This window comes from Peromyscus leucopus, chromosome 3 (assembly GCF_004664715.2).
Source record: "Peromyscus leucopus breed LL Stock chromosome 3, UCI_PerLeu_2.1, whole genome shotgun sequence".
Classification (NCBI taxonomy): Eukaryota; Metazoa; Chordata; class Mammalia; order Rodentia; family Cricetidae; genus Peromyscus; species Peromyscus leucopus.
Window position 1 is genome coordinate 38499412 of NC_051065.1, and position 27180 is coordinate 38526591.

The window sequence follows — 27180 nt, forward strand, 5'->3', positions numbered from 1 at the left end:
TTTCATTTTCACTACCTAAAGTCCTTTATACATTTCACCTGCAAGAACCTTATATTAAACAGTAGACATTAAAAAGCATGCATTCTTATCTTTTTTCCTCTTCACTATGGCCAAGATAGTTATGTGAAACAGCTAACCATATGAGCACCATTTAAGTGTTACGTGCCTGATTTAGAAGATAAATGAAAAGATTTCTATAACCCTGCATTTTTTTTTTTTTTTTGGTACAATTGAGCTATAGTTCTGGAAGGACTAGGTTAAATTACTTCTCCTAAGGGCTGAACTATGAGAAGCAATAACTCGACAGTTTTTCTGACTTACGGTTCTCCTGGAAGTCAGTCCTCCCTGTCAAATGACACTTAAGACCATATGAAATTGTTTTCAAATCCTAAAGGCAAATTTAAAAAATTACAACCCAAGTTTCACTTCAAGTTTTATAAATGATAGATTGCCATCTAAGGGTCCGGTCTTTAGTTCCTGTAACCGTGGCTTTGCTCAGCCACCATAGACAGGGAAGCCTGCAGAAATACTGCTCAGTTAAAGGACAAACGAGAAGAAGGCCAGGAAGCCTGTCTCCCACCCGGCACTCTCCTGTGCACAGGAGGAGAGCTTGGCCCTTTAGAACCCTAATCTACACATATTTTCCATTTTGAAATTTTGACAGAACTGAGAACATATCTGTAAGAGCTCTGAAATGAACTGGGAACTAAATGCTTTAAAGATCCTTTTACTCACCTATTAGTCATTTATGAGGATATTTGAGAAAGACTTAGAGGAAGTTAACCATATGGATAGCTGCAGAAACAGCATTCTAAGCAAGGAGAACAGCCAGTGCAAACCCCAAGGGCCGGAGCTCAGTTTTAAAGAACAGTGAGGAGGCCTGTTGTTGGGGCAGAATTGGCAGGACGGACAGTCAGGAAGATGCTGTCAGAGAGGCAGCTGGAGGACAAAGCGATTACACAGGCCTTCACTCTCCCGAGGCTTTGTTTTCCTGAGCCAGTAAGAAGCAGAGGAAGGATACTGGCTTTGTTTTTAAAGGTGACTCTAGACCCTGTGTTGAGAACAGCCATGTAGAAGGTGGGGTGAGAACACGGAGAGCAGCGTGGAGGAGACAACACTGACACCCAGGGAGGAAATGGGACAGGCCCTTGCAGACCCGGTGACTTCACACATCACAGGGGGCGGGCTCAAGGGCGCCATCCCAGTTTGGTAGGTCTGCCGTAACAAAACAGTACAAACAGCTAAGTTACAAACAGAACATACCCTTTCCAGTTCTAGAGGCTGAAGCGTGAACCAAGTGTCCACAGGCCTGAGACCTGAGGCTGTGAAGGCAGGATCCACTCCAGTTCTTTCTCTTTGGCCCCCTGGTCGCGCCCATCTTACTAGTGTTCTTCCTGTCTCTGTGTCCATACCCAATTTTTCATTTCTTATAAGGACACCAGTCATGCTAGCCCAGGGCCCACCCCAATGACTTCATCCTAATTATACTTGTAATGATACTATTCCTAGATAAGGAATGTCTAGGGTGCTTGTGGTTGGGACTTCAATATATAAATTTGCTGGTCACCTAATTCAATCCATAACAAATGACACCAACATTCTCAACCTAAATAGAGAAAACTGTCACTGACTGAAATAAGGGACAGTGAGGGATTACTTTTAGAGCAGGAATATTTTCCTTAAGAGATAAGAATCCAAGCTAGGAGTGTTAGCTCATGCCTGTAATCCTAACACTTGTGAGGCTGAGGCAGAAAGATTACCCTGAGTTCAAGGACAGCCTGAGCTACAGAGTAAGACTCTGTCTCAAAAGCAAAACAAAATAAGTAAATAAAAAGCTTATGAGTACAAAATTTGGGAGAAAATCGGCTCTGAGACTTATTCATATATAAAATATACATACAGCTTTATAGATACAAAACATAAATACTCCTATATACATGGTTACAAGTATGTATGTACAGTGTGTGTGTGTGTGTGTGAAATATCCATATGTACATATCCATGTGTAATATCAAGTTATGAGATGAGGTCACCAAGGCTCTAGGTGAGGCCTGAGAAGGAAGGGGGAGCCAGAACTGGACCCTGGACTTTCAGTGACTAGTGTCAGAGAGAAAAGTGACTTATGCCGGGCAGTGGTGGCACACACCTTTAATCCCAGCATTTGGGAGGCTGAGGCAGGAGGATCTCTGTGAGTTTGAGGACAGCCTGGTCTACAGTGAGGTCCAGGCAGCCAGGGCTACACAGAGAAACCCTGTCTCCAAACAAAAAGCAAACAACAAAAGAAAGTGGCTTAGACAGGAAATATGGTCAGAAAGCAGCTCAGCAGCATAACCTTGTTTCTGCGTGTGAAGCTGAACATGCACGGGACCACACCGTAAGGACGTACAAGCACGCGGAGGCTTAAGGAACCAGACAGTGTTGGGAGGTGGCTTGGAGGGAGGGAGGCAGCGGAGTAAATGGTGTGAGTCCCAGTAGAGGGCCGTGGACAGCAGACGAGGGAAGGGGCCAGGGCCCGAGGAATGGGACCAAATCAGCTCTTGCTATCTGAGTTCCAAAATAAGCAAAATAAGGGAAAATCAAGCTAATATGAAATAAAAATAGAAATCCTTGCTTATGTTTCTTCCCCTGGGTGTTTTTTCTTCGCTGCACAAAGCTAGAGAACAAACATTGGAAACTCATCCTTTTAATGAGAGTAGTCACAGTCACAAAATTATTGACTTCTGACAGTTTGATATGAGTCCCTGAAAAGACAAGGATTTCATGAAACCTTCTTACCATGGCTGGAAATAAAAGACTGAAATATTTCCTGTCAAATTCTAAAGACAAAGGATTACTTAACAAAGAAACCCACTCTCCTCCACCTCTCATAAGACACTTAATGATAGCGTTACTATGGAAATAAGCACCGAGAGGAACTGGGGACCATAACCTCAGCCTCACTGCAGAAACCACATCTCTGGCTTTTCTAGGGAAAAAAAAAGTCACTGAGATTGGCCCAAACAATTCAGAACAATAACAATATCAAATATCAAATATCAAAACATTAACAATATCACCTAAAGCTAAGCATGCCAGCCTTTGACTCCTCCTTACACACTCATCAGAATGTGTTGTAATATGCATACGTGCACATGCACATCATATACACACACACATCAAATACACATATGTGCACGTACACATGTAAATATGCATATACATGTACACTCACACACTCGCACACACGCATGCCCACACGAACACACAGGCACACACACAGCCATTAGAGCATTCCTCTATTTTATCCAGTTCAAGTCTTAGCACTGGCAAAGCAGGAAGCCAACTCAATTCAGCTTCTGGAGCGTTCGGGACTGCATTGTGGGCGTCACGTCAGTGGCTCCTCTTCTTGGTATCAGAGACCAAATGCCTAGCAAGAAGCAACCTGGCAGAGGAAAGGTTGCGGCCATCCTCGGGGGAGGTGGGGTGGCGGGTCACTCAGTGGCACCAGAGTATGTGGCAATGCTTGCTCACATTTCGGTGGAGGCAACTATGGGACATTGGCAGCTGGGCGGTACAAACCCCAAGGCCAGCCCACCTCACCCTCAGAGACCCACTTCCTCCTATCTCCCAACCATCCCACAGCCTTCCAAAAACAGTGGCCTCCAGCTGCGAACTGAAACACACAAGGCCGTGGGAGACATTTTATATTCAAACAGTAGCAGTCACAGATACGTTCAAAGCAAATTTAGGTAGGTGATAGAGGATGAGCCTTTCTCTTCAGCCTTGGAAATAGAGAGATCTTATTCTTTTACCAAAAGAAAACCTGCATTCAGGCTCAAAACAAAATGAATTTGGTCACTGCTTTGGTGACGGCATTGCCATTTAACAGATACGTTCGTGCCTATGATGGCACTGTACAGCATCTGTGAATGATAATTCCTGGACAGAAGCTGGGTCCCAAAGGTTGACTGACCAGAATTTCAGTGAAATTGACAGGTTGGAACGGTGCGGAACCCAATGACATTCTCTCCTGGGCTGTCCTTAGTCTCCTAAAGAGCCATCCTTTGCCCGCCTCTGTCAGACCTAACATCCCAATAAAGAGATAAAAACGTTACGAATATATTAACCTAACAAATCCTATTCTCTACCACCAACAGGCCAAGACTGCCCTCGGACAGCACCCGAAGCCCAGAGCTGAGTGTTCTCCACTGCACTGGATTGTGCCTGTTTCTTCTCTTGTTACTGTATGAACAGCACAACACTGCTTCTACATTGGAACATTGAATCGGGATAGCCTAAATCTGTATTTCTGGGCCATCATCACTAATATTTGGCTTCAGAATAAATGATCTCTTTGTCCCTTTGGGTGAGAGCTATGTTTTTGGGGTGGACACATTTAACCTTAAAATGATAAAGAAAACACAAATTAAAAATACAAAGTGCCTTGTTTAATGCCAAGCTGACAAAACACTGGGTATATTTACGACACTAATAAGCACATGTTGATGTTGAGTGCAAGCTGGCAACCTTTGCAGAGTAGGGATGGTCTTAAACAGAAATGCATCCTTTCATTAACTTCCACATTCCCAGAAGCTTATGACATGTGCAAAGATGTGGCCGTAAGGAACTTCACCACAGGCTTTATGTTTATAAATTTTGACAGGCTAGTAATGAATGGTTAAGTAAATAAATAAAAATTAGAAGAGAGCACTAGTTCTACTGAGGTCACCACTAAATATTTAATGAAGAAAGCTGTGTTCTTTATGGGATATTGAATGAAAGGTATGCACTCTGTACCACACATTTTAATAAAAGAATGTAGACATCTGTAGAGTGAATACCAGAAAGCTATACCATGAGATGTTGGTAAAATTTGCTATTTGAGTGGTGAAGTTTCAAGTGGTTTAAAAACATTTCTTCTTTTTCTTTATATATTTTCACATTTTTATGTATCTAATAAGAAAAGTCTCCCTTGAGTGGCTGGCTCAGCAGGTAAAGGTGCACGGCACGCAAGCCTGGCCACCCGGGTTCCAATGCTGGAACCCACATGGTAGAAACAGAGAACTGCCTTCACCAAATTATCCTCCGACCCCCACACACACTGTGTGTGGCATGTGTGCACCCACCCCCACACCTCACAACACACACACACACACACACACACACACACACATACAAAAAAAAACAACACACACACACACACACACACACATACAGGGTGGCATGTGTGTACCCATACCCACATCTCACAACACACATACACACACAACACACATACACACACACACACACAACACAACAACAACACACACACACACACACACACACACACACACACACAGAGGCGTTCGTGCACTCCCACATCTCACAACACACACACACACACACACACACACACACACACACACACTGGAGTGTGTGTACTCCCCCACATTTTACAATACACATAATTTAAATGACAAGGTAAGGCTAGAGATTTGCCCTAGTTAATAAAAAAGAGCAGAGGGTTCCCCCTGATTTGGCGCTGGCCATGAGGAGAGACTTTTTAGAGAGGAAGCTAAGTTAAGGCAGAAGGCAGGTGTGTGGACAATCCTGGTACCATTAGAAGAGCAGTCACGTCTCCTCAGCATCTGGACTGCTTACCCATCACAGAGAATGAAGACTGTCCCTAAAACATATGGAATTGATTTCCACGCTGCACTACAGCTCTCCACTATAGATTTATTTTTTCTAACACACATGGCTAAAATTCCTTAATACCTTTTTTGGGGCAGTGGTGACCAGATTTAAGCTTCATCCTTGGCATACTTACATCAGTCCTAAGTTCCCGAAAGAAAAGCATGCTCTCTACCCTTTGCCATGCCTGCCATGCAGCAGACACTTGGCAACCACCAGAGAAAATCACCCAGTGTCTCTTTTGTCTTATTAGGATCTTTCCTCTTGGTATATGTTCACATATAACTTTTTAGGGCAAAAATTCCAAACATAGGAAACACATTCTAGTTTCCAGAACTGTCCTGGTTGGTGTTTTTATTAACTTGGCACAAGCTAGAGTTATCTGAGAAAGAGAAGCACAGTCGAGAAAATGCCTCGGTAAGGCTGGGCTGTAGGAAGTCTGTGGGGCATTTTCTTCAGTAGTAGTTGATGGGGAGGGCCCAGCCCATGGTGGGTGGGGACACCCCTGGGCTGGTCCTGGGTTCTCCAAGAAAGCAGGCTGAGCAAGCCATGGGGAGCAAGCCAGTAAGCAGCACCCCTCCATGGCCTCTGCATCAGCTCCTGCCTCCAGGTTCCTGCCCTGCTTCCCTCAGCGATGGGCTGTGCTGTGGGTCTGTAAGCGAAGGTAAACCCTTTTCTCCCCAACTTGTTTTTGGTCACAATATTTTATCACGGCACTAGAAACCCTAAGCCAGAGACAGAACCTCCTTCAATGGGGAAATTGTTAAGATGGTGGGTGACCAGATTCCTTATTTGAATTCAGAGGAGGCAGACCTACCCCTGGGGGTGGAAGCGGCTGCCCAGAAGCACAGATATGAAGCTTGCAGGGTCCTTTGCAAGGCTACACAGCGACTCCCCGAGACCTGCACCTGGTGAATCGCCCCTTTCTCACTCCCAGTGGCCTCAGATGCCTCTAGTGCTGACACCAAGAACTAAATCTCTTTTGGATTCTCAAAGAAATAGAAATGGAGAAAGGACAAAAAGAAGAGACAAACACTTGTAGTTTGAATTCACAAAACAAAGAAAATTAGGAAGACAGTTTCAATCTCATGTGTATGTGTATGAGTGTGTGCATTTGTGTTCATGTGTGCACGTTTATGTGTGTGTGTGCATGTGCACATGTGTGTGCATGTGGAGGCAAGAGGTCAGCCTTGAGAATCATTCTTCAGCAGCCACTTGTTTCTTCTCTTTTCTTCTTTTCTTTTGGAGATTGACTGGCTTGATGCTCTCCTTGTAGGTCGGTTAGGGTTACTTGGTGGCTAGGGTAGAAGGCAGGCTGCCCAGCAAGCCCTACGGACTCCCTCTCCTGCCTCCCGGTGGGATTATGTGTAAAACACACTCATGCTGGCTTCTGAAGAGGTGTGGTTCTGGGGAATGAACTCAGGTGCAAGGCCTTCTGTTGAGCTTTCTCCCCAGCCGAGTTTTATTCTTACGTGTCCAGTCCAAATTTAAATAGCAGCTGAGGCCAACAGGCACTGAATTACAGGAGTCACTGTGCGTGCAAATACACACACTCAGGGACGTTATCAACAGAGGACGAGAACCTGCCCCATCCCGAAGGGAGGAGGCTGACAGCTCCAGCTTGCCGCTGCCATGCTGGAGTGCACCCCTACTTGGATAGTTCTAGCCTTTGATTGTGCATGCTTATTTTTTAATCCAGGTGATTATGTGTGTAAAAAACCCTACAATTTTAAACATTGGCTCCATTTTCAGTGACAAACCAGGCATGTTCAGTGGTAGAACATAGATTTAAACTTACTCTGACTCTACTGTATCTGAAAAAACTGCCTTTGAGAGTGTATGTGTGTGTGTGTGCATGAGTGTGTGTACAACTGTGTGTGCATGAGTGTGTGAGTGTGCATGACTGTGTATCCATGAGTGTGTGTGCATGAGTATGTGTACAACTGTGTGTGCATGAGTGTGCGAGTGTGCATGACTGTATCTATGAGTGTGTGTACATGAGTGTGTGAGTGTGCATGTCTGTGTATCTATGAGTGTGTGTACATGAGTGTGTGAGTGTGCATGACTGTGTATCTATGTGTGTGTGTGCACATAAGTATGTACACATGTGCATGAGTGTGTGAGTGTACATGACTGTGTATCTATGTGTGTGTGTGTGTACATAAAAGTATGTACACAAGTGTGTGTGTGCATGAGTGTGTGAGTGTACATGACTGTGTATCCATGATTGTGTGTGTGCATGTGTGTGTGTGTTATTGTGTGTTGTGGCTACATGGAAACTATCAAGAACAAGGGGGTCAGGCCCACTGGCGGGGTTGAGACCCAGAATGAGTGGCTAGAAAAGGACTCGAGGATTTACAACTAGGGAGTTTGGCCATGGAATTTGCCGAGCACATGAAGTTATCTCTGTATTTGGAAATACTTTTCTCTGTGATAGGAGTGTCTGTGTTTCCTAATTGGCACTCATCTAAGTTGGGGTTCTACCTCCCTCAGAACCTGGGAGATGAGACACTATCTTCTTTAATGTGATTATGTCACAGGGACAGCTCCCAGATCCTGGACGAAGACATTCCTAGGCTGTAAAACTATCACAAAGATTTTTCAAAAGCTTTTGATCTCAAAGGAGGAAGAGAAAGAATACAGTCCCTGCAGTTCCCTGTTTTCTGAATAAGTAAGTGCTCTAGAAAAAGAGACATCAGAGGGCCAGGGAAGAGAAGCCATCTGAGGTTTAGGCAAACTGAGGTAGATAAAGGTGCCTCCATCATAGGGCCTTGCTAGGGGTGACGCACATCGCAGGCCAGTTTCATGAAGTATCCATTCTCCACATTTCCAACCTTAGCGAGTCCTTGTGCCTTCCTTCTCCCACCTAGAACACTCAAAAAGCACGTCAGGCAGCGTGTGTGTGCCTGTGTGAGAAGTCTATCCATTTGCTGTCCCCACGGTCCCCACCTCCAGGGCTCACCACTTGACCTACACCATAGACTTCTATCAGATGTGTGATACTGGTCAATTTATTCGACCACCTGGAACCTTGGTAAGTGAGCAAAAAACCCACACAAGCAATCCACTGCATGAGGGCTAAGTCTGATATAATACAAAGCAAGTCAATAAATGGTGTCTACAGCTAGTTATGGTTAGACATGCATTTTAGCTAGTTCTCACCCATATTGTATTATAAAGAACGTAGTAGGGCATTAATATCTAAACATACACAGAGACATGTTAGGAAATTAGTTATAAGAAGTACAGCTGGAATCTATGGAAACTATGGAGAGCAGAAGAAACTATGCATGAGGGGGTAAATGCTTCTGCAGGCTATGTGCCCAGTCCTCCACAGCTTTACCTGGCTTTCTGCCCAACTTCCCTAATCCCAGTTCCTTCATCTTAAAGCATTTTCCCACATAGACCTTGAATCTTCATGGTATTTAGCACATGAGTGTAACACAGTTTTAAACATGCACAGTCCTGTCACGAGGTCCTGACTGACTCGTCAGGAGTCCTGTGCTCCACCCCATTTGTCTGTATCTTAGCAGCTCTACAAAGTTCTGGAGATTTGGACTCTGCCCTCTAACTATGCTCAGAAGTGGTCTGTTTCATCATCCAATGAGCTCTGCCTGTTTGTTGATGTGACGCGCCTGTGGACAGAAGCCAGGCGCCTATAGTAGCAATCCTGGAGAAAATTTAAGCAGCTGTGGCCATGTAATTTAAAACCTCAGCAGAGTGTGCTGTGCTCTATGCACAGGGTTAGTGCAACATGAGGGCTGGATGCAGCTGGCTCTCAGGAGGACGTCCTCGCCCGCTGCAAGACAGAGAAGACAGAGACTGAGAGGCAAACCTGGGTGCAGCCGGAAAGGTCCAGATAGATGAGCTTGTGGCATCCGTTCCCCAAGTTCAGGTACTGTAAGCCTTTGTCCGTGAACTTTCGGCAGTAAGCCAGACTGAGATTCTGTAGATTGTGGAAGTACCTGGAGCGATGGGGCAGAGAGGGAGAAGGAAAGCCAAACGCTTCAGCTTTTCTTACATCTTTCCCGAGCCACTGTGACAAAGAGAACTAAAGCCGTGCTCAGCCTGCCCTCTCCTCACAAATGGTCAGCTCTTTAACAGCTGCTGCCCCTCTTCCTGTTAAGTGAAGGAGATTTTAGTGCTAGACCAGATAGTGCATGATTGCATTTCAAAGGAAAAGAAAGAATAGCTGGCTAGGTTTTAAGAAACTTGATGGGATAAGACTTTGTCTGGGGGTAGGAGGAGCCTTGCATGCATATTATTTGGAAGTTAGTTTGTTGCTGAAACCCAAGTTAGAGTTTACTTTCTTGTTTTCAGCTCTTTACCTCTGCCAAACTAATATTTGAAATGTTGTGGAAAAAAACCTTTTATAACATCTAATAGATATTAACTGTTCCATCCTGGTGAAGATTTGGGATAGAGACAAGACAGACCTAATGTGGCAGGCTCTTAAAATGGGTCTGATAAGAAAATGATTTAAAAACCAGAGATTTCAACATGCACAATTTTGTGGGTAATCGTTTCCTTATGATAGTTAAAAATAATTAAGAAAAAACTGATATGCATTCAGGGCTTAAGCATGGGCTAAAAATAGTGAATAACTAAGTGGGCAACACTTGAGAAGAATGAAAATTACCCAGGAGAAGTCAATCTCACTGGAGTTGAAACAGAGGCAATATGCCATTGCCACAAGGGCCAAAAGGAGACCTTCCAGAAGAGTTAGGATGCGTCTGTTATGCCGTGGAAGGACCAGCATTGTGAGGACACTGTGGACAAGCCTCCAAGCTCTCCAAAGCATGGTATTCTTTAACAATGTGAGGACTCTTGTTGCTGGCTCTCAGTTTGGAATCTGCAACAGCATAGCAGCAAATGAGGATGCTAGAAGATGGGGGGAGAAAATGCCTCCTTGCCTCTTATAAAGCTTGCAAATCAGGTTGATTTTCACAAAACGGGAAGTAAAATATGCAAATATTGTCTTTAAAATAGATTTAGCTCTAAATTTGAAACCCACGTCTATATGGCTTAATGGTTCTATTCCATGGTGAATTACTGATTGAGAACACACGTTCCCCTCTGGGAATGGCTGTGTGCATGGGATTCCACAGAAGAGCCAAGGAAGTCTTTGGACCACAGTGTCAGTGGGCTGGACCTGGAAAGAGAAAACTCTCTAACATCCAAAGACACGCCCCCTCCTCAGCCCCACAGTGGGTTGAGAAATGCTTTCTCTTTCTCTCCTTGAGCAGAGCTTGAGATTTCAGTCCTAACAGCTCTCTAATGTGGAGACAGGAGCTATGAGATAGGCAGTACAACACCATGGAAAATAGACAAGAATTTGGACTCAGACCAAACCGAGTTAGAATTGTAGCCTTGATGCTTACTACAGCTCCCTATTCTGTGGCGGACTGTTTTCCTAGCTGCTAAGTGAAGATGATAGCGCCTTCTATTTAGGAGTCCTCCTTTGGAGCCCCCTTAGCAAACGATGGGCTTATAGCTTTCCTGACCCTCAGTTTTCTAATCTGGATTGGATCCCATCTACTCTTGGCTTTGAGAAGTATGAGAAAATTAAATGAGTATTCAGATCTAATAGTATTATCAAGAGGGTTATTTCTGATCATTGAAAACATCAGGAACATGGTAGACTTTAAGAATTTATGCCTTGTTGTTATTGCTACTGCTATCTACAATACACTTCTCTTTTAGTTTACTGTATGTATGTGTGTACTCATGCATGTCTGTGTGTATTTGTGTGTACTCATGCATGTCTGTGTATATCTGTCAGTGTTTGTGTACATGTGCCTGTACCCACACGTACCAAAGGACAACTTCAGCTGTTATTCCTAAGTTGATGTCTACCTTGCCAAGCATGCCCAGGGAATCTCTCTCTCTCTCACTCACACCCCCCCCCCCCCCCCCCCCCCCCCGCAGCGCTGGGATCACAAATGCAATGACCACACTGGCTTTTTTCTTTTTTTGAACATAGTTTCTAGTGGATCAAACTCAGGCCTCAGGCTTGCAAGGCAAGCACTTTATCAACCAAGCTAGGACCCTAGGCCAACATCTTCATGTTTCTATGGTTTGTACCATCCTCTCTCATTGAATGGAGTGGATTCTCTGTAGTGAGTCTTTGTCTGTCCCACCAACCAGCTCCCAAATCATGACATGGAGACTTACTATTAATTATGAAAGCTTGGCCAATAACTCAGGCTTGTTTTTAGTAGCTCTTTTTATTCAACCAATCCAAGTGACACATCTTCACAGTGTACAAAAAGATTATTCCACAACATTGCTCATCTGCCAAGAGTGTGGAGGACATCATACAAGGTCTGTATCTTACGTGAACCTATTACTCCAACTCCTTAAATCCATATGATCAATTAGTAAATATCAAAAATGACAATTAAGTAAGGAACTTACTAGACTATTTTTATAATTCAGATAGTTTCAGTGATCTATAAGATTTATAGATCCTTCCAGTGTTAAAAAATTTTTACTGACTGTGTGTGTGTGTGTATGTGTGTGTGTGCGCGCGCGCGCACATGTGTATTTCTCAGCACCCAAGTGTAGGTCAGAAGACAGCCTTTGGAAGCTGGTTCTTTCTTTCTGCCATGTTGATCCCAGGATTGACCTCAGGTGGCTTGGAGGGCAGTGTCTTTACTCACTGAGCCAGCTCTTTCGTTCCCCTGGCTTTCGGTGAAAGCAGAGAGGATTTCCACACCGTCAAAACCCACAAATGGGCTGGAGAGATGGTTCAGTGGTCAAGAACACTCATTGCTCTTCCAGAGGACTGGAGGCCAGTTCTCAGCACCTGTGTCAGGTGACTCACACACACCTGTAACTCCAGCTCCAGGAAATCAGACACTCTAGCCTTTTGAGGGCACCTGCACTCACATGCTTATACCCATATGCACACATGCACACACACTACACACACACACACACACACACACACACACACACACACACCTCATAGATATCTGAATTCTTGCATTTGGGGGTAGGGGCTACTGGCTGAAAGTTAAGAGCCTCTGCTGTGGACAAGGGCTAAATGGCTCCATGGCTCCCAGGCTGAAGATCTAGAGATCTTCCCTTCGAAGTGAGAACCCAGGGGACTCATCCTGAGTACATAAGGAAGGCATGGGAATCTTAGCAGCCCCATGCACTTTCTAGGGATTCTCAGTGCTGCAGACAGAAAGATGCTAGAGTGTGGACATGTGCTGGCTACAGTGAGACAGTGTGGCAGACTTGGGCATCACTGATATTTAGTTTAGAGCTGGGCAAAGAAATGTTTCTCCTTTTGAGCAAGATCAGGTTCACCACCTTCCCAGCACAGGGAACTGATAATTCCATTTCTGCTTTGAGAAAGACTACTTATGGTGTGTTTTATCTTTCCCTAATTATTTGATAACTTTTTATTGAGGATATGAGTTTCCTTTTTATTTTTCTGCTACTAGTGTAATCTTTAAGAAAACACAGAAATTGTTTTTTGTTCTTTCTTTTAACTTTGTTTCCACTGAAGAACTGATGTATTTTATGTTTCATCTTCAATACCAGAGGTAGTCTACTAGAAAGAGTTAAATGCTATGTATTCAAATGGAAATTTCTTTGAAAACCACCAAGACAAGGCCTAGTCTAGGAAGAGGAGAATTTTGTAGGTAGATTCTGTAAGTTTGGGACTCTGACTTCAAAAAGCAGAATTCTCTAGGATAGGAAGACGTGGCCTCATAATGAGAGTGAACTTGAAGTTGTCCAGTGAGCATGCCAGCCGGCCACGGCTGCTCCTCTTTGATGGACATTGGTGAGACTCCATAACAGATAACCCGGGTATATAAGAAAATCAAATGCCAAAAAGGGGCAATTAATCTATATAAAAATGAATACACACCATTCACTACAGCATGTAAGGCTCCATTAGGAACAAGGTTCAAGCCACACAGTGATGTGGCCCTGGAGTGCCAGCTATTTGGGAGGCTGAGGCAGAAGAATCACTTGAGCTCCAAAGTTCAAGATCAGCCTGAGTAATCATAGCAAGACACACAGGTCTTCTTAAAAAAAATAGTCTTGTTCCTGACTGTGTATCCAGAAGGTTTTGTGCATTATCAAATACCTGTTATCACCACAGGGTAAGTGAGTGAGTGCCTCTGCTGGGATGCAGGAAAAGGAGAACTCGCTGGTCTTCTGGGATGGCTTGGCTTAAGGAGGCTGAGAATTAGGCAGGAAAGGAAAGGCTTTCTCACTGCAAGGAAGGCAACCATGGAGAAAGCTAGCCAGGGCTCAGGGCAACCCACACAGTGTGTTCAACAAGCTGATGTCAGGGACGGCAGGGGGGAGCCAGACAAGACATGACTGCTCCAGGATGCCTTCCCGCGCCATGAGTCAGAGCAGACTGGAGGAAGGGGACCAGAGGCAGGACAGGCAGGACGCTGCGCAAAGAAGAACTGGAGAGTGCTGCCAAGGCTATGGTAACAGAAATGACTAGACAGGATTAAATTCAGAAAATGGTATAAAGGCTGGGTCTGTGAGATGGCTCAGCAGGTAAAGGTGTTTTCTACCAGCAAAGCCTGATGACCCGAGTTCTAGCCTGACAAGTCACTGGTGGAAACGGGGTCGTTCAAGCGGCCCGAACCTTCACAGGCACATGTGGCACAACCCCCAACACCACCAAAAAACAAACAAACAAACAAACAAAAAAAACCCCACAAATGAATAATGAGAAAGAGCTGTGGGCAGCCCTCATTTTTAACTCTAGAAAACTAAGTCTCCAAAGAAGTAGGGAAAAACTTTCAAATAAAACTGTCAAATCAATGCTGCCATTAATGGCAACCATCATTTTGTTTTCTTTCTGGCAAGTGATTTCTTTGGAAAGAAGCACTAAAGGCAGTGAAGAGGTGGGACAAGCAGCAACAGCTGGCACTTCTCTGGCTATTTACAGCTGAAAGAATTCTGCATACCCAAGCATGTTTGAAACAATGGGAAACACAGCAAAAATAGACAATCACTATGAAATGCATTTTTATCGTAGATAATTTACCGCATGTCTTTTTCATATGACAAAAGGCAACAGTGTCAAGAAACTTTATTCTGAATGTTGACTGAATGGAAAAAACTAGAAATTAAAACCAAAACAAAATTCTTATTTGGAACTCAACTTTTCTATCTTTCCCACTAAATTATATATTTGTTTGTAAAATAAATATCCCCCCAAACAGCACTGACTCATAGCAAACCTAATATACTTAGTCACCTAATGGGGAAGGAGCAGCTTAACATATTGCTAGCAAGCATGTTTTAAGTTTAAAAATTGGAAGAGGGAGCCATCTATGGTGGCTCACATTTGGAATTCCTGGATATGGAAGGCTGAGACCGGAAGATGAGCACAGGTTCAAGCCAATCTAAGCTACATAGTGAGTTCCAAGTCACCCTAGGCTATACAGTAAGACCTAGCTTAAAAAAAAAAAAAAAAAAAAAAAAAAAGGAAGAAGAAGAAAGAAAGAAGATAAAACAATTCGTAAAGTGATATAAACTACTTTCAAATCATCTACTTTGTAAATTCAGATTTTAACATATAAATTTTGTATTTTATAATCTTTAAAAAATAAATATTAATCTTTTGAACTTCCCTCTTCAATAGACACAAAGGATAAGCATATCTAAAAATAGAAGCTAGTGGCCAGACAGTGGTGCACACCTTTAATCCCAGCACTAGGGAGGCAGATGCAGGTGGATCTGAGTTCAAGGCTAGCCTGGACTACGGTGTGGTGGGTTGTAGGATAGCCAGGGCTACAAAGAGAAACCCTGTCTCAAAAAACCAAAAATACAGTGGAAGCCAGCTACATGCTACACATAAAACACAACTAAAAACCAGTAACACAAAGGCTTAAGAGACGGGGATTCATAGTTATTCTACAAAAAGCATAAACAAGGGAAGCAAAGGTGAGGGTGTTAGCAGCAGAGTTTTAAAGATTCAGCTGCCTGTAATCACAACACTCAGAAGGCTGAAGCAGGAGGATTGCACGTTTGAAAGCAGCCTGGGCCAATCAGGGAGAGCCTGTCTCCAAAAACAACACAAATCACAAGGAAACATTAACCAGGAAAAAGATATCATTTTATGTGGGGAAAATGCTGTAGTCTATGATAAAGCATGATACTTTATCTTCATACATAAACTAAAAATAAACTATAAGCTTGGTTATAGTCAGTGACAAACACATCACTATTATATTATGACATGTCAAGAAGATCTATGTATAAACATACATTTACACATGGAAGTTTGTTCTCTTAAGCAAATTCTCTTCACTTTAAACATTCTTGGGTATGCTGAAACTAATTACAAACTAGTCCTTGAAGAAATCTGAATTCCAAAAAGCAGAAATAATTCAGTCCATGTTTCTTCTACAATTAAAGACAGAAGTTTAAACATTGAAGCACCAACCACTTTAAACAAAGAATTCTTCTCCAAGTATTCAGTCAAAAAGGAAATAAAATATAGGCTACTTGTTTGAAAAGTGGAAATAATATGTAACAAGTCTGATACACCTTCCCCAAATTCTTATTCAGAAATAATTACCTAGCTCAGTTTGTGTCATTTTTAAAGAAAAGTTTAAAAAGACACTTGCCTCTCACATTCCAACCCAAAAAGGACCATTTGGCAAATAAAGTTAGAAAATACAGTCAGAAAGTCTTCCACTAATGATGACAACTGAAAAGACATCTATAAATAACTTAAAACATTTTTCTGACCAAAACAAAATTCTATTAAGAGATTTATGAACTTTGAAAAATGTAAAAATACTCTGTTCCTAAGAGGATGATTACATATAAATCACTATTTTATCTTTAATTATTAATATAGTGATAAATGTTTAACTACTTCTCCAAAACTGTGTGTAAATATGTTTACTATATTTTTTTTAAATCTTACTACTTCATAGATACAAAGGTTAGGTATCATATGATTTAAAAATAATAAACTACACAATATTAATTATAGTCAATTCCATGTAGTCAATTGGTTCTCACACAATACTTTCATTGACTTTTGCCAAATTCTTACAGAGGTAGCCATCCCAACTGATCACTGCCGTTGAGGCATGAGCAGAGTTCCATGAGTTATGTTACACTTATTTTTCTCAAACATTACATCCATTTATGTCATAGAATGAGTTAGTCAAACTGAGACATGTGACCAGAATGCATACACCTGTCAATAGCATGAGGCTTTTGCTGCTGAATCAGATCATTTTAAGGGACTGAAAAAAAAAAAAGATATTGCCTCAAATTTTGTGCTATTTACAATGTGCTGGCTGCAGGCAAGACAAACACTTGAACTTAATCTGCTTTATAAAATGCCTTTTGCATTCGTTTAATTCTGAACAATTGTCAAAACAATAATTCAAGTCTTGGTTTGTCATTTTCCATGGTGTGAAAGACTCCCATCAGCCCCTTCTAAGTCACTGGGGATGGGTTGCTGAAGCTCCTCCTCCTTCAGCGACTGATCCTCACAGATACTAGGAATGAAAGTGTTTTAAGTACTTATTGCTTTTCTAAAATTCTTAAATATATGAGAAAGAACCACACAGAACTATGGTCAATAGATAATGTTGGACGGAGAATGCAAAACTGTGGCTGATGGGCTACACAGAAACAAGCTTTGGACCACATGGGCATAGTTTGTTGACCTCCAGTCTGGCTCATTGCTTCTTTTATCACCAAAGGAAATTCTACATGGATTATCTGCCTGAGTTTAAAAAAGATACAGTAATAAAAAGCAAATGGTTGCTAAGTGCCTGGCTGGGCGAAGATTCCGTGTGTTTTAAAGGATCTGGAGGACTTCTAAACGGAAGGATTTGCGGAAGTGACTAAAGCTGGAGGGGCTGTGCCACTTTCTGAGGTTTACGCACCTGTGGGAGACTGCTAGAGTTAGAACATAAAGAAGATTGTCACCCAGAACTGTTTCTGTTTAAGTTTTTCCAAATGTCTTATTGTTAATTTTCAAAAGCTCTCAAAAAGTTATAGTCTCAAAAAAGTTTCAGTCTTCCACAATGGTTTGAGGAATGCTTTACCAGTCACATTTCAACAGCTCCCTAGGACCAGATACACTACCTGGTTGGTTTTTCCACAGTAAACACAGAGTAACTGAATAAGAAAAGTTTATGTAAAGCTGAAGATCCTGTGCTTTCCGGATGCTGTGCTTTCCTGTGCCTTCGCCAGAGCTGTGCTGGCTAAGGAACAGCAGCTGCCACATACCAGGACATCAAAGCCGACAGACATCAATCTCAGCAGTGTATGCTCCTGGAAGCAGTGGCCTCTCAGTGAGACACAGGGTACCTGGGACCTGAACAACAGTCTCGGGAGGAGGCATGTTGGAGTTCTCTTAGAGAAAGTTCTCAGACACTAGAAAGGAGTCGGGGGCAGGCTCCACTGCCCAGGAAGGTCTATCTCAAGTTACTGGGTACACTGTTACAAGAGTGACAAAAACACTGGCCAGGACAGAAGGAAGGAGAGACAGACACCAGCTCAGGGTCAGAAAACAGTTATGCCATTATCGTGCTGTCGTGGTTGGGTGCTGATGTTGGCGGATCATCTTTGAGGACAACTACAACAAGCCAAAGCTTAGGAGAATACAATATTCTCAAAACAAGCAGTGTCAGGTGGAGGACAGAGAAGCATGAGTTCAAGGCCAGCCTGGAGCACATAAGAGACCCTATTTCAATCTCACACACAACCACAGCATTACCTGGGCAGGAGTCTCATAGTCCTATTGGTGATAGTTGTATTGGACAGATTGAGATACAGGACCCCAGGACATCCCTCGGAAATGTGTCTCATTGATTCATCCTGCATAACAAAAGACAAACAAAAATCATATCAAACCCTCACAGGCCTCTCAGGTGCTCCATTATCTCTCATTTCTCATCCTGTCCCAGAAAAACATGCACAGAAAAACATGCACATAATACCACGCACATACAACTTGTTCCTTCCTAGTCTTTGATTAAAAAGTAGAAACCAGTCGTTTTGTTTGACGCTTCAGTGCTTCCTCCCTTCATTACACCACAATGGCATTTCATTAAAAAGTGAACCCTTGCAAATTCCAGCATGTGACACAAATATCACAGTGTGACTTCTGATGTCCAGATACAGAAATGTGGTCACAAACTGGCCTGTTCTAAAGTTATTCTGAAAGACTGGAATAGTGAACTTTCTTAACAACTGGACTTCATTGAAAGCAAGGCCATGTTTAGTCCAGGCATGTCATCTGTCTCTGTGACTGAATTTCTGTGGTTCTGATAATGATACATCTAAAAAGCTAAACAAATTTTCACCAACTTTATGATAACTCTTAGAGGGTCTCAATATCTATATTTGAAAAGTAAAATGTGGTGGTTTGAAAGAAAATGGACCCCATAGGGAGTCCATTAGGACTCTATTAGGAGGTGTAGCCTTGTTGGAGGAAGTGTGTCACTGTGGGGGTAGGCTTTGAAGTCTCCTGTGCTCAAGCTACACCCAGTGACACAGTTCACTTAGTGTTACCTGAGGATCAAGATGTAGAACTCTCAGCTCCCTCTCCAGCACCCTGTCTGCCTGCACACCACTATGTCCTGCCATGATGATAATGGACTGAACCTCTGACACTGTGAGCCATTCCATTAAATGTTTTCCTTTGTAAGAGCTGCTGTGGTCATGGTGTCTCTTCACAGCAACAGACCCCCTAACTAAGACATAAAATACACAAGATGCATTGAGGGCACGAGCTCCAGTTGGGACTGGGGTTGGAGAGAGAGGGACTGAAGCCAAAGTGAGCGAAGGCTGTGGATGATGTCAACTGAGAGGCAGTGGTGTCGAGTGGTGGTCTGGAACTGAAGGTGAAAAAGGCCAGATGAGTGTCAAGCTTTGACTGCAATGAACTACTTTGCATATAAAAGATACAGAAAATACAGAAATTACAAATCTGTCAGACATAATGGTGCATGGTTATAATCCCAGCACTGGGAATACTGAGGCAGGAGGATCACCTCAAGTTAAATGACAACCTGGGCTGCATAATGAGTTTCGGTCCAGCTTGGGCTTACAGAGTGAGAACCTGTAAAAACAAAAGGAAAGAGAGAAAGGGGAGGAGAAATCGAGTTAACAATATGGTTCTATTTATTCAGTGATGGTTGCTGGATTTCCCTGGAAGACCACCAGGTATCAGCTAGTTTTAAATAACTGCTTTGAGCACATTTCAGGACACTCTGTCCAGAGAAGGACAGCCTACTGCTAGTATCTGTCTGGAGGAGGTGAATTTTCACTAGCTCTGAGAAGTGGTTTGGAGAATTCAGATGGGCAGGACAGCGGAGACACCACTAGGGACGGAAGCGTTGATTTTCAGTGGCATTGGGGTCCATCCGACATTCCACTCTTCATAGTTTCCAGGATGCATGCATATTTACCACACCAAAACCCTGGGGCACGGTGGCTGGTGGTTGGTCATCCAATGAAGGATTTACTGGGCATCAAATCCTGTCTTAAACAAGACCCAGGGGCTCTGCACAGGGAAGCTTCTTCCAGCTGGTGCTTCATGTGGACAAGTGGGGCCTTTGAAAGCACTGTGTTCTTGGCACTGCACTCAAGCTGTTAGTATTTTTTCTAGTCATTCGATCACCAAGTGTAGAATTCAGATATGTGTAGATAAATACAGTAAATATAGTACAAGTTTCCCTCAAAGCTCAAAGACAGCCATCATCACATGTGGCACCATACTTTAACAGGTTCGAAACTAGTCTTTGAAAATATTAACAGTACCAGTTGCTCACAGAGACTGTGCACTTGTTAAAACAGGTAGGTGAGGATGTGAGTGAGGTGGGACAGGACCGTGAGAGAGCTGGCCTAGCCACCTTTAGAGAGGCCTCAGAAGAAATGGGGCCAAGAAGAGGATAGTGTGTGCTTTGTGTGCAGTGGAAGGTGACTCCCCTGAGCTGAGTCAGCAACCCCTTCTCTACCTTCACCTTTCTCGAGGTGCTTGGCAACCCAAACAAGTTCAGAACACTCCCATTCTCATTAAAGAGAATGCAAGACTCACTATTGAAATGTTTGAACATAAAATGCAAAACTATTTGAGTATGAATACTGCTGAATGGCTCATGAATTTGTCTACAACACATGGGACTCAAATTCTTCAGTGTGATATATTTTGCAAGACAAAATTAGATATAGCCAAGCTCTTTGAATAAATGTTACCCACATCTTTAAATGTAATCCTGTCTCCAGCCTCTGTCTTGAAGGGTAAAACAGCAGTAAAATGGAGCTGGATAAAATTACTAGCCCTTTGTAGATCCCAAACTTGGACAAGACTTTGATGTTCACAAACTCGATGCAGATGGCTTTGTGTTGGCTTTCCTATTTAGAAGGCCAAATTCAAAGAATGCAGTTTTGTATTCATACACAGAACTAATGCTCCCGAGGCAAGAACTGAGAATTAACTCACATTAAAATTCCTTCTAAGCCGGGCGGTGGTGGCTCACGCCTTTAATCCCAGCACTCGGGAGGCAGAGGCAGGCGGATCTTTGTGAGTTGGAGGCCAGCCTGGTCTCCAAAGCGAGTTCCAGGAAAGGCGCAAAGCTACACAGAGAAACCCTGTCTCGAAAAACAAAACAACAACAACAAAAAAAAAAAATTCCTTCTAACACCTAATGGGATAGTTTTAACATAGCAGGTGTTAAAAGTATCTATAGAAAGAATGAATCCATTTCACAACAACCCCATTTTAATCGTCATCAGAGATCTGAAGAATATGCTAGCGAAGATCACCATTTCTCTTGACGAAGGAGCCTTTATGCTCTTTGCTGGTACACAAACAGTCCAACCAGACAGGAAGTAAAATTTTTTTTCTCTTACGGGTTCTATGGCCTGCATGTCTGTCCCTAAAGTAGCAGCTTGTCATGCTGAGGCATGAGCCACTGAGAGCTGAGAGCAGTGGCCTGGTGGAGCAGACAACCAATTTAAAGGCTTCAGTTTTGTATTAGGAGAAAAGAGTTGCAGTGGTCTTTGGGTCTTAGTACTTTTATGTTTATATTTTATTTACTCATAAAATGTCTTCCATCTTTGGGGAAAATAAATGTTCTGCTCTGAAAATGAGAGGAAAACCTTCATGGAAAAAATATGAGAAGAGGATTTTCAAAGCAGTCCTTGTTCTAAAAAAGGAGCTACAATGTAATCATAAATATAAGGGCAGAAAGTATAAATGCTGAGGGACTAAGACCACAGTGCCAACTGGGAAGAGAAGTAAATTAATCCTCTCAGAAGAAAGAGGAGTTGCAAGGTGCTAAAGAGTCGGGATAAAATGAGAGGCGATTTAATGGATGTGATTTCTCTTAAGGATGAAGAAAATGTTCTAAAATTATTGGGGCTATGGTTCCATAATTCTATGCATATACCACAAATTATTAAAGTGTTCATTTTGAGTAAGTGGTAACATCAATTTGTTTTTATTTCTACAATGCTATTTTTAAAGAGTTACTTTTTCTAAAGTGTATGGAAAAACCCAGTGAAGATAAAGCATTTCAAAGGAGGAACAGATGTAGCCAGGGTGTGGTTGTGGGGTTGGAGGGAAGGCATCATTCAGGCAGAGAGAAAAACTGGTTCAAGGACAGATGAAATGGCATTGTGGACTTCAAGTGACTTGATGTGAAAACAGGGCATCTGAGAAGGAACAACTGTGGCCACGAGGCACACTGCTGTGCACATTGCTGGGTCAACACTGAGGAGCCAGTGTAAGATGTCTTGCCACCTGTGCCAAGGGCCTTGGCCTCTGCCTGGTGTTGATGCTTGCTGAGGCCATTACACCATCAGGCTTTTCTACTCTTCTCTGTCTCCACTGGCTTCTGTATACCTGTTGGCCTTTTCCTGACCCTGCTCCTCCTACCCGCTCAGCCATTTTTCTGGAAACAGTAGTTTTTAACTCATGTTTACTTTCTTGTATCTTGTCCATTTCGCAGCTCACTACCATTATACCTCTGCCCCAATGTCCCATTGGAACGGCTTCAGCAGAAGTTAGTGGCCCTAACTCTTGAGTCTGGGCTGCCATGTTCAGTGCATTTCTAACCTACCTTTTTGGGCCACTTCTTCCTAAATGTCTTCCAGCCCACTTTCATTCACATTCAAACCTATTCCCTTCTCTTCCTTCGAGATTCTTCAACCTGGTCCTTAGGGTCAGTGAGACACAGCCCCATGTCTTCCTCCCTGCTCACCCCTCCTCTCTAGATTAACCTCCTTCACTCTTACAGTGTCAAGTACGGCACCCGCACATAGCAACACAGACGGGTTTTCAAGTTCTACCTTCATTGCCCACTATGCATTACCACAAAGTGGTATTGGATATTAAATGGTGTTGAAACCTTATGGTTTTTTTAAGCTAAGGCTTGCACCCAGGTCTTCTCTGCCACTGACGGACATCAGCAGCCTTTACCCCCAGCCCACTTTTGATTTTAAAACAAGCTCTCAATAAGTTACTCAGACTTACCTTAAAGTACTCATAGCTCAGCAGTCTTTGAACCTGCAAACTTCCTGTCTCAGCCTCCTGAATAGTCAAAATTACAGACTTGTATCATTGGCCACTGGGCCCATCAAAGGCGTACTGTGTGTCAAAGTCTGACTGTCACACAAATAAGACACAACCGTGCCCTTATTGTCTCAAGTTTGTGGAGGAGGCAGAACACTACAGTTAGTAGCTCCTTCTGCTGATAGGAAGATAGAGGAGCAGCTATGAAGACAGTCCTGAGAGATGACGGCTTAGAGGAAGTAGCATAATCGCTAAGCCATACCAAACCACAAACCCTGCTTGAGGGCAAGGGTAAGAGCCGAAGCCAGGTGCGGCAGTGCACACCTTTAACCCCAGCACCCAAGAGGCAAAGGCTGGTGGACCTCTCTGAGCTGGAGGCCAGCCTGGTCTACATAGTGAGATCCTGTCTCACAAAAGAAAAACGAGACAGTAGTGCATGAGCAAAACCAAGAGACTGCTCTGGGTAGCCTGGCACATGGTCACTAGAACTTGCTGTATACACAAGAGTGGAACAAGATGAGGCTGCAAAGGGAGGCAGAGGCTACAGAGAGTCTCCAGAGTGCACTAATGCTAAGGTGGTTTGATTCTTTCCCAGTAGTATATGGATGATGGAAGATGGAGTGAGTTGGTCAGACCTGTCTGTAGAAAGGGTATTGTGTACTCACAGCATGGACGACAGATTTGGGGCAGAGAGAAAGATAAGGGGCCAGGGCCAGGAAGGAGGAACCTGGGGTTGTGTGTTCATGTCCATCTTCTTTGGTATAGTTGCTAATTGCCATGAAAACCACCAAAATAAGCCTATCAACCTTGCTGCGACCCAGTATTTCCTGTCTCATATACATACACATGAAACATAAACACAGTTCATCTTTATGTAACCATTGAAGAGCTTCCCTTTGCCAGAGGCTCCAACACTGAGCACATATCCACAAGATTAATGATAGCATTGTGCAGAGGGTAAATGTTTTTGCCAACATTTAATATAGTTTTCTTTTTCCATATTCAACCCCAAATGCACACAAAGTATGTGCTCTGCCCACTGGCTCTCCAGTGTGAGAAGTTTGGACCTACATAAACAACAGCAGAAAATCTGTCTTACTCACTGTGAGAGACTGGCAGTCTGAGACGTTCAACTCTTGCAGGTTTTTACAGTGGCCTAAATCAAACAAGCAGACATCACTAAGCAACACACTGCAAACATTTCGTTTTTCCATCCTACATTCAATGCAACATTTTCATTAGAAAGTAGATAGAAACCTTGGCAAGAAATACGTTCTAAGTATGTGGGTTTCTCCGCTTGGGCAAATGCTTTCTTTAAAAACTCATATATATGTGTGCTTTTTATTGTTTGTAGGGTATAGGAAGAAGGTGGAAAGGAAAAAGAATCACTATTTTGATTTTAAAAAATACTGTATCCTTGGGGCTTTTAGCTTGAAAGTACTTGAGGAAAATAAATTTGATTGTTTTGTTAGTTTTTGTTTTGATTTTTTGACTTTTTTGGTACAAGGTTTTTAACTCTTGTGAATGTGTGCTCATGTGTGGTATACAGGTGTCTGTACACACGCATGTGAGTGACCAAGTTGACACCCAGTGTTTCCTCGTGCTATTGTTTGGGTCTCTGTGTAAACTTGGAGAGCACCCAGGAAGACTTGGTGTCCAGGGAGCCCCAGGGAGCCTCCTGTCTCTCTCTGCCTGTAGTAGTGTGACTGGAATTACAGACACACGACTACATTCAGCTTTTATGGGGGTGTTGGGAACCAGCCTCGAGTCCTTATGTTTGTGTGATCAGTACCCTGCTGACACACTGATGAAGCCATCTCTGCAGACCCATCTTTTAGTGCTAAAATATTTTATTACATCTATTTTTTGCACATATACAAAAATTGAGAGGACTACACCATGAGCACCTATATCTCTGCCACCTGGATTTTATACTGGTTTTATTACATGCCCATTCACCCATCTCTCTCAATTGGTCCTACATTCTGCATTTTTTGATGCATTTCGAAACATGTTGCAGATACCAGCACACTTCCTCCCCAATAGTTAACATGCATAATAATTGAAATAAACTATTTGTTATGACTTTTCAAGTTATATTTACATAGAAATCACAATAAATTGCAGAAAGTGAAGGTTGAGAAAAGTGATGTGTCTTAATAGCTCTTGCAGTACAGACGTTGCATGGCTCGGGGAAGACGAAGCAGGTACAGACAGCTGGACAACACAGTAAGCACCGTGAGAGACACTGGGTGGGGGACACTCAAGTGGGGAGTGTGAGGACCGCTTGACCCAAAGCAGTGGGCAGGAAAGGATGAAGGCATAGAATAGGTAAGGATGCAGGTAAGGAAGGCCCTGGCATTCAAACTAGGATGAACCACATCTAGATGAAGCACATTCGACACTCATAACCATACAGCCCAACACTAATAACAGACACGTTACTCGTTATAAATCTACTGTGGATATTTCTTCCCTTGCTAAGAGTGGACTCTGTCCTTAGTGATAGATACAAACAAGAAATATTTCCAGAACATTTTTACAAAAAAAAAAAAAAAAAAAAGGCAGAAAAGCTCTTGAAACATGCAGATGTTGGCTAGGGTATCACTCTGTCAGGAAAGTGCTTGCCCGGCACATGCAGTGCATCACATTAAGTAAGCAGGGTGGCACATGCCTGCAGCCCTAGCATTCTGGGTCATCCTTGGCTACATAGTGACCCTGTCTCAAAAGAAAAAAAAAGCAGATCTTAGGCATCCCCAGTAGAGTCCCAAATAATATTAGTTTGTGTGTGGTAAATCTTTAGGATAGAATGGCTACAGATATTTAAAAAAAAATATTTGCCATGGAAACATAGTAGCAATAAAATGGACAAAAGTCATTGCCCTTGGGGAAATTGATTTCTAGTTAAGGAAACTGGACAGAACAGTACACAAAGAAGTAAAATGTTTGCTTAGACAGAGGCTGATGACCACTGTGGGGAAAATGAAATAGGAAAGGCAGACGAGGGCAACAGAGAAGACTTCACGTCACCTTCTCAAATAGTGACATTGAGACCAGACCTATATGGGACTAGGACAGGGCCATTTACTCTGAACATTTCTGTGTCCAAATTCAACCTGAATGGTTGGATGACAATGAGGACCTGATGCTCCTAGGCATAGTAGAGGAGAAGAGTTTTATTATATATGAGAGTGGAGCCAGAGGCACCTGGAAGGGTCCGGACTGAACATGACCAGCCGAGTAGACCTGGCCATGAGAGGATGGGGATGGGGAGGGAGGGAGAGAAGGGCGAGAGAGGGGACCAGGAACCAAGAGGACAAAGAGCACCAAGGGAGCGCATGGCCTAAATGGCTGAGGTTGTGTACAAAAGAGAAGCTGGAGGAAGAGAAGTGATGTGCAGGGGCCGGAGCCAGGGGTGAGGAGTGCGGAGGGGAGCAGGACTCTGGAGCAGGTACCTGCGATACAGAGACAGCCTGGCAGCCAGTGGCCAGCATCCGCTTTGATACATTCACAGGTACCTCAGCCATTTGTCCAGGGTTCCTTTGGGACCTGACGGTGGTGATAGGAGAGAGTAGAAGAAAAGGAAGGTCACACCGACATGGCTGTGTGTCTCAGGGCCACAAGAGAACTCCTTTAAGTTCTGTGTTTGCCAGGCTGAGTCTGAACAGTTGAGAGCTTCCTACCGGCCAGGCACTGAGCCCCTTTCATCTGCCCAGGGACCAGGAAACATCATAAGCCCCATTTTACAGACAATGAAGATGAGGCTGTGACCTGGTCCATGGCATATTACAGCAGATGGCAACTAATAATTCAGATGTCATCCCACCAGATGAATAACTCTCTGATGGAGGAACCTGTTTCAAGCAAGGCTTACAGAGCCACAGACTCTGAAAGCTGGTTACTTTTTTGTTATTTCACATGTGCAAAACCAGCTGTGGAATCTCCCATTGCTCTGTATTTTCATGTAATGTGTCCATGTAATC

The 27180-nt window shown here is 43.2% G+C and overlaps 2 protein-coding genes across 3 annotated transcripts in view; one reads left to right on the forward strand and one right to left on the reverse strand.

Annotated features, from left to right (window-relative positions):
• Positions 1-27180, reverse strand: part of Fbxl13 (F-box and leucine rich repeat protein 13) — a 216205-nt gene that overhangs the window by 72426 nt on the left and 116599 nt on the right. Inside the window, exons 10-12 of the mRNA XM_028890932.2 lie at positions 24301-24353; positions 18395-18495; positions 9491-9620 (exon numbers count right to left, since the gene is read on the reverse strand). Of these exons, the coding sequence (XP_028746765.1) occupies positions 9491-9620; positions 18395-18495; positions 24301-24353 (284 nt within the window). The remainder of the gene's footprint in view (positions 1-9490; positions 9621-18394; positions 18496-24300; positions 24354-27180) is intronic.
• The window catches only part of Lrrc17 (leucine rich repeat containing 17), a 34654-nt gene continuing 16638 nt past the window's right edge, over positions 9165-27180 (forward strand). Inside the window, exon 1 of one of the 2 annotated variants that reach the window (XM_037203564.1) lies at positions 9165-9550. The gene's annotated coding sequence lies outside the window, so the exon portion shown is untranslated. The remainder of the gene's footprint in view (positions 9551-27180) is intronic. The other variant, XM_028890927.2, reaches the window with a different exon arrangement.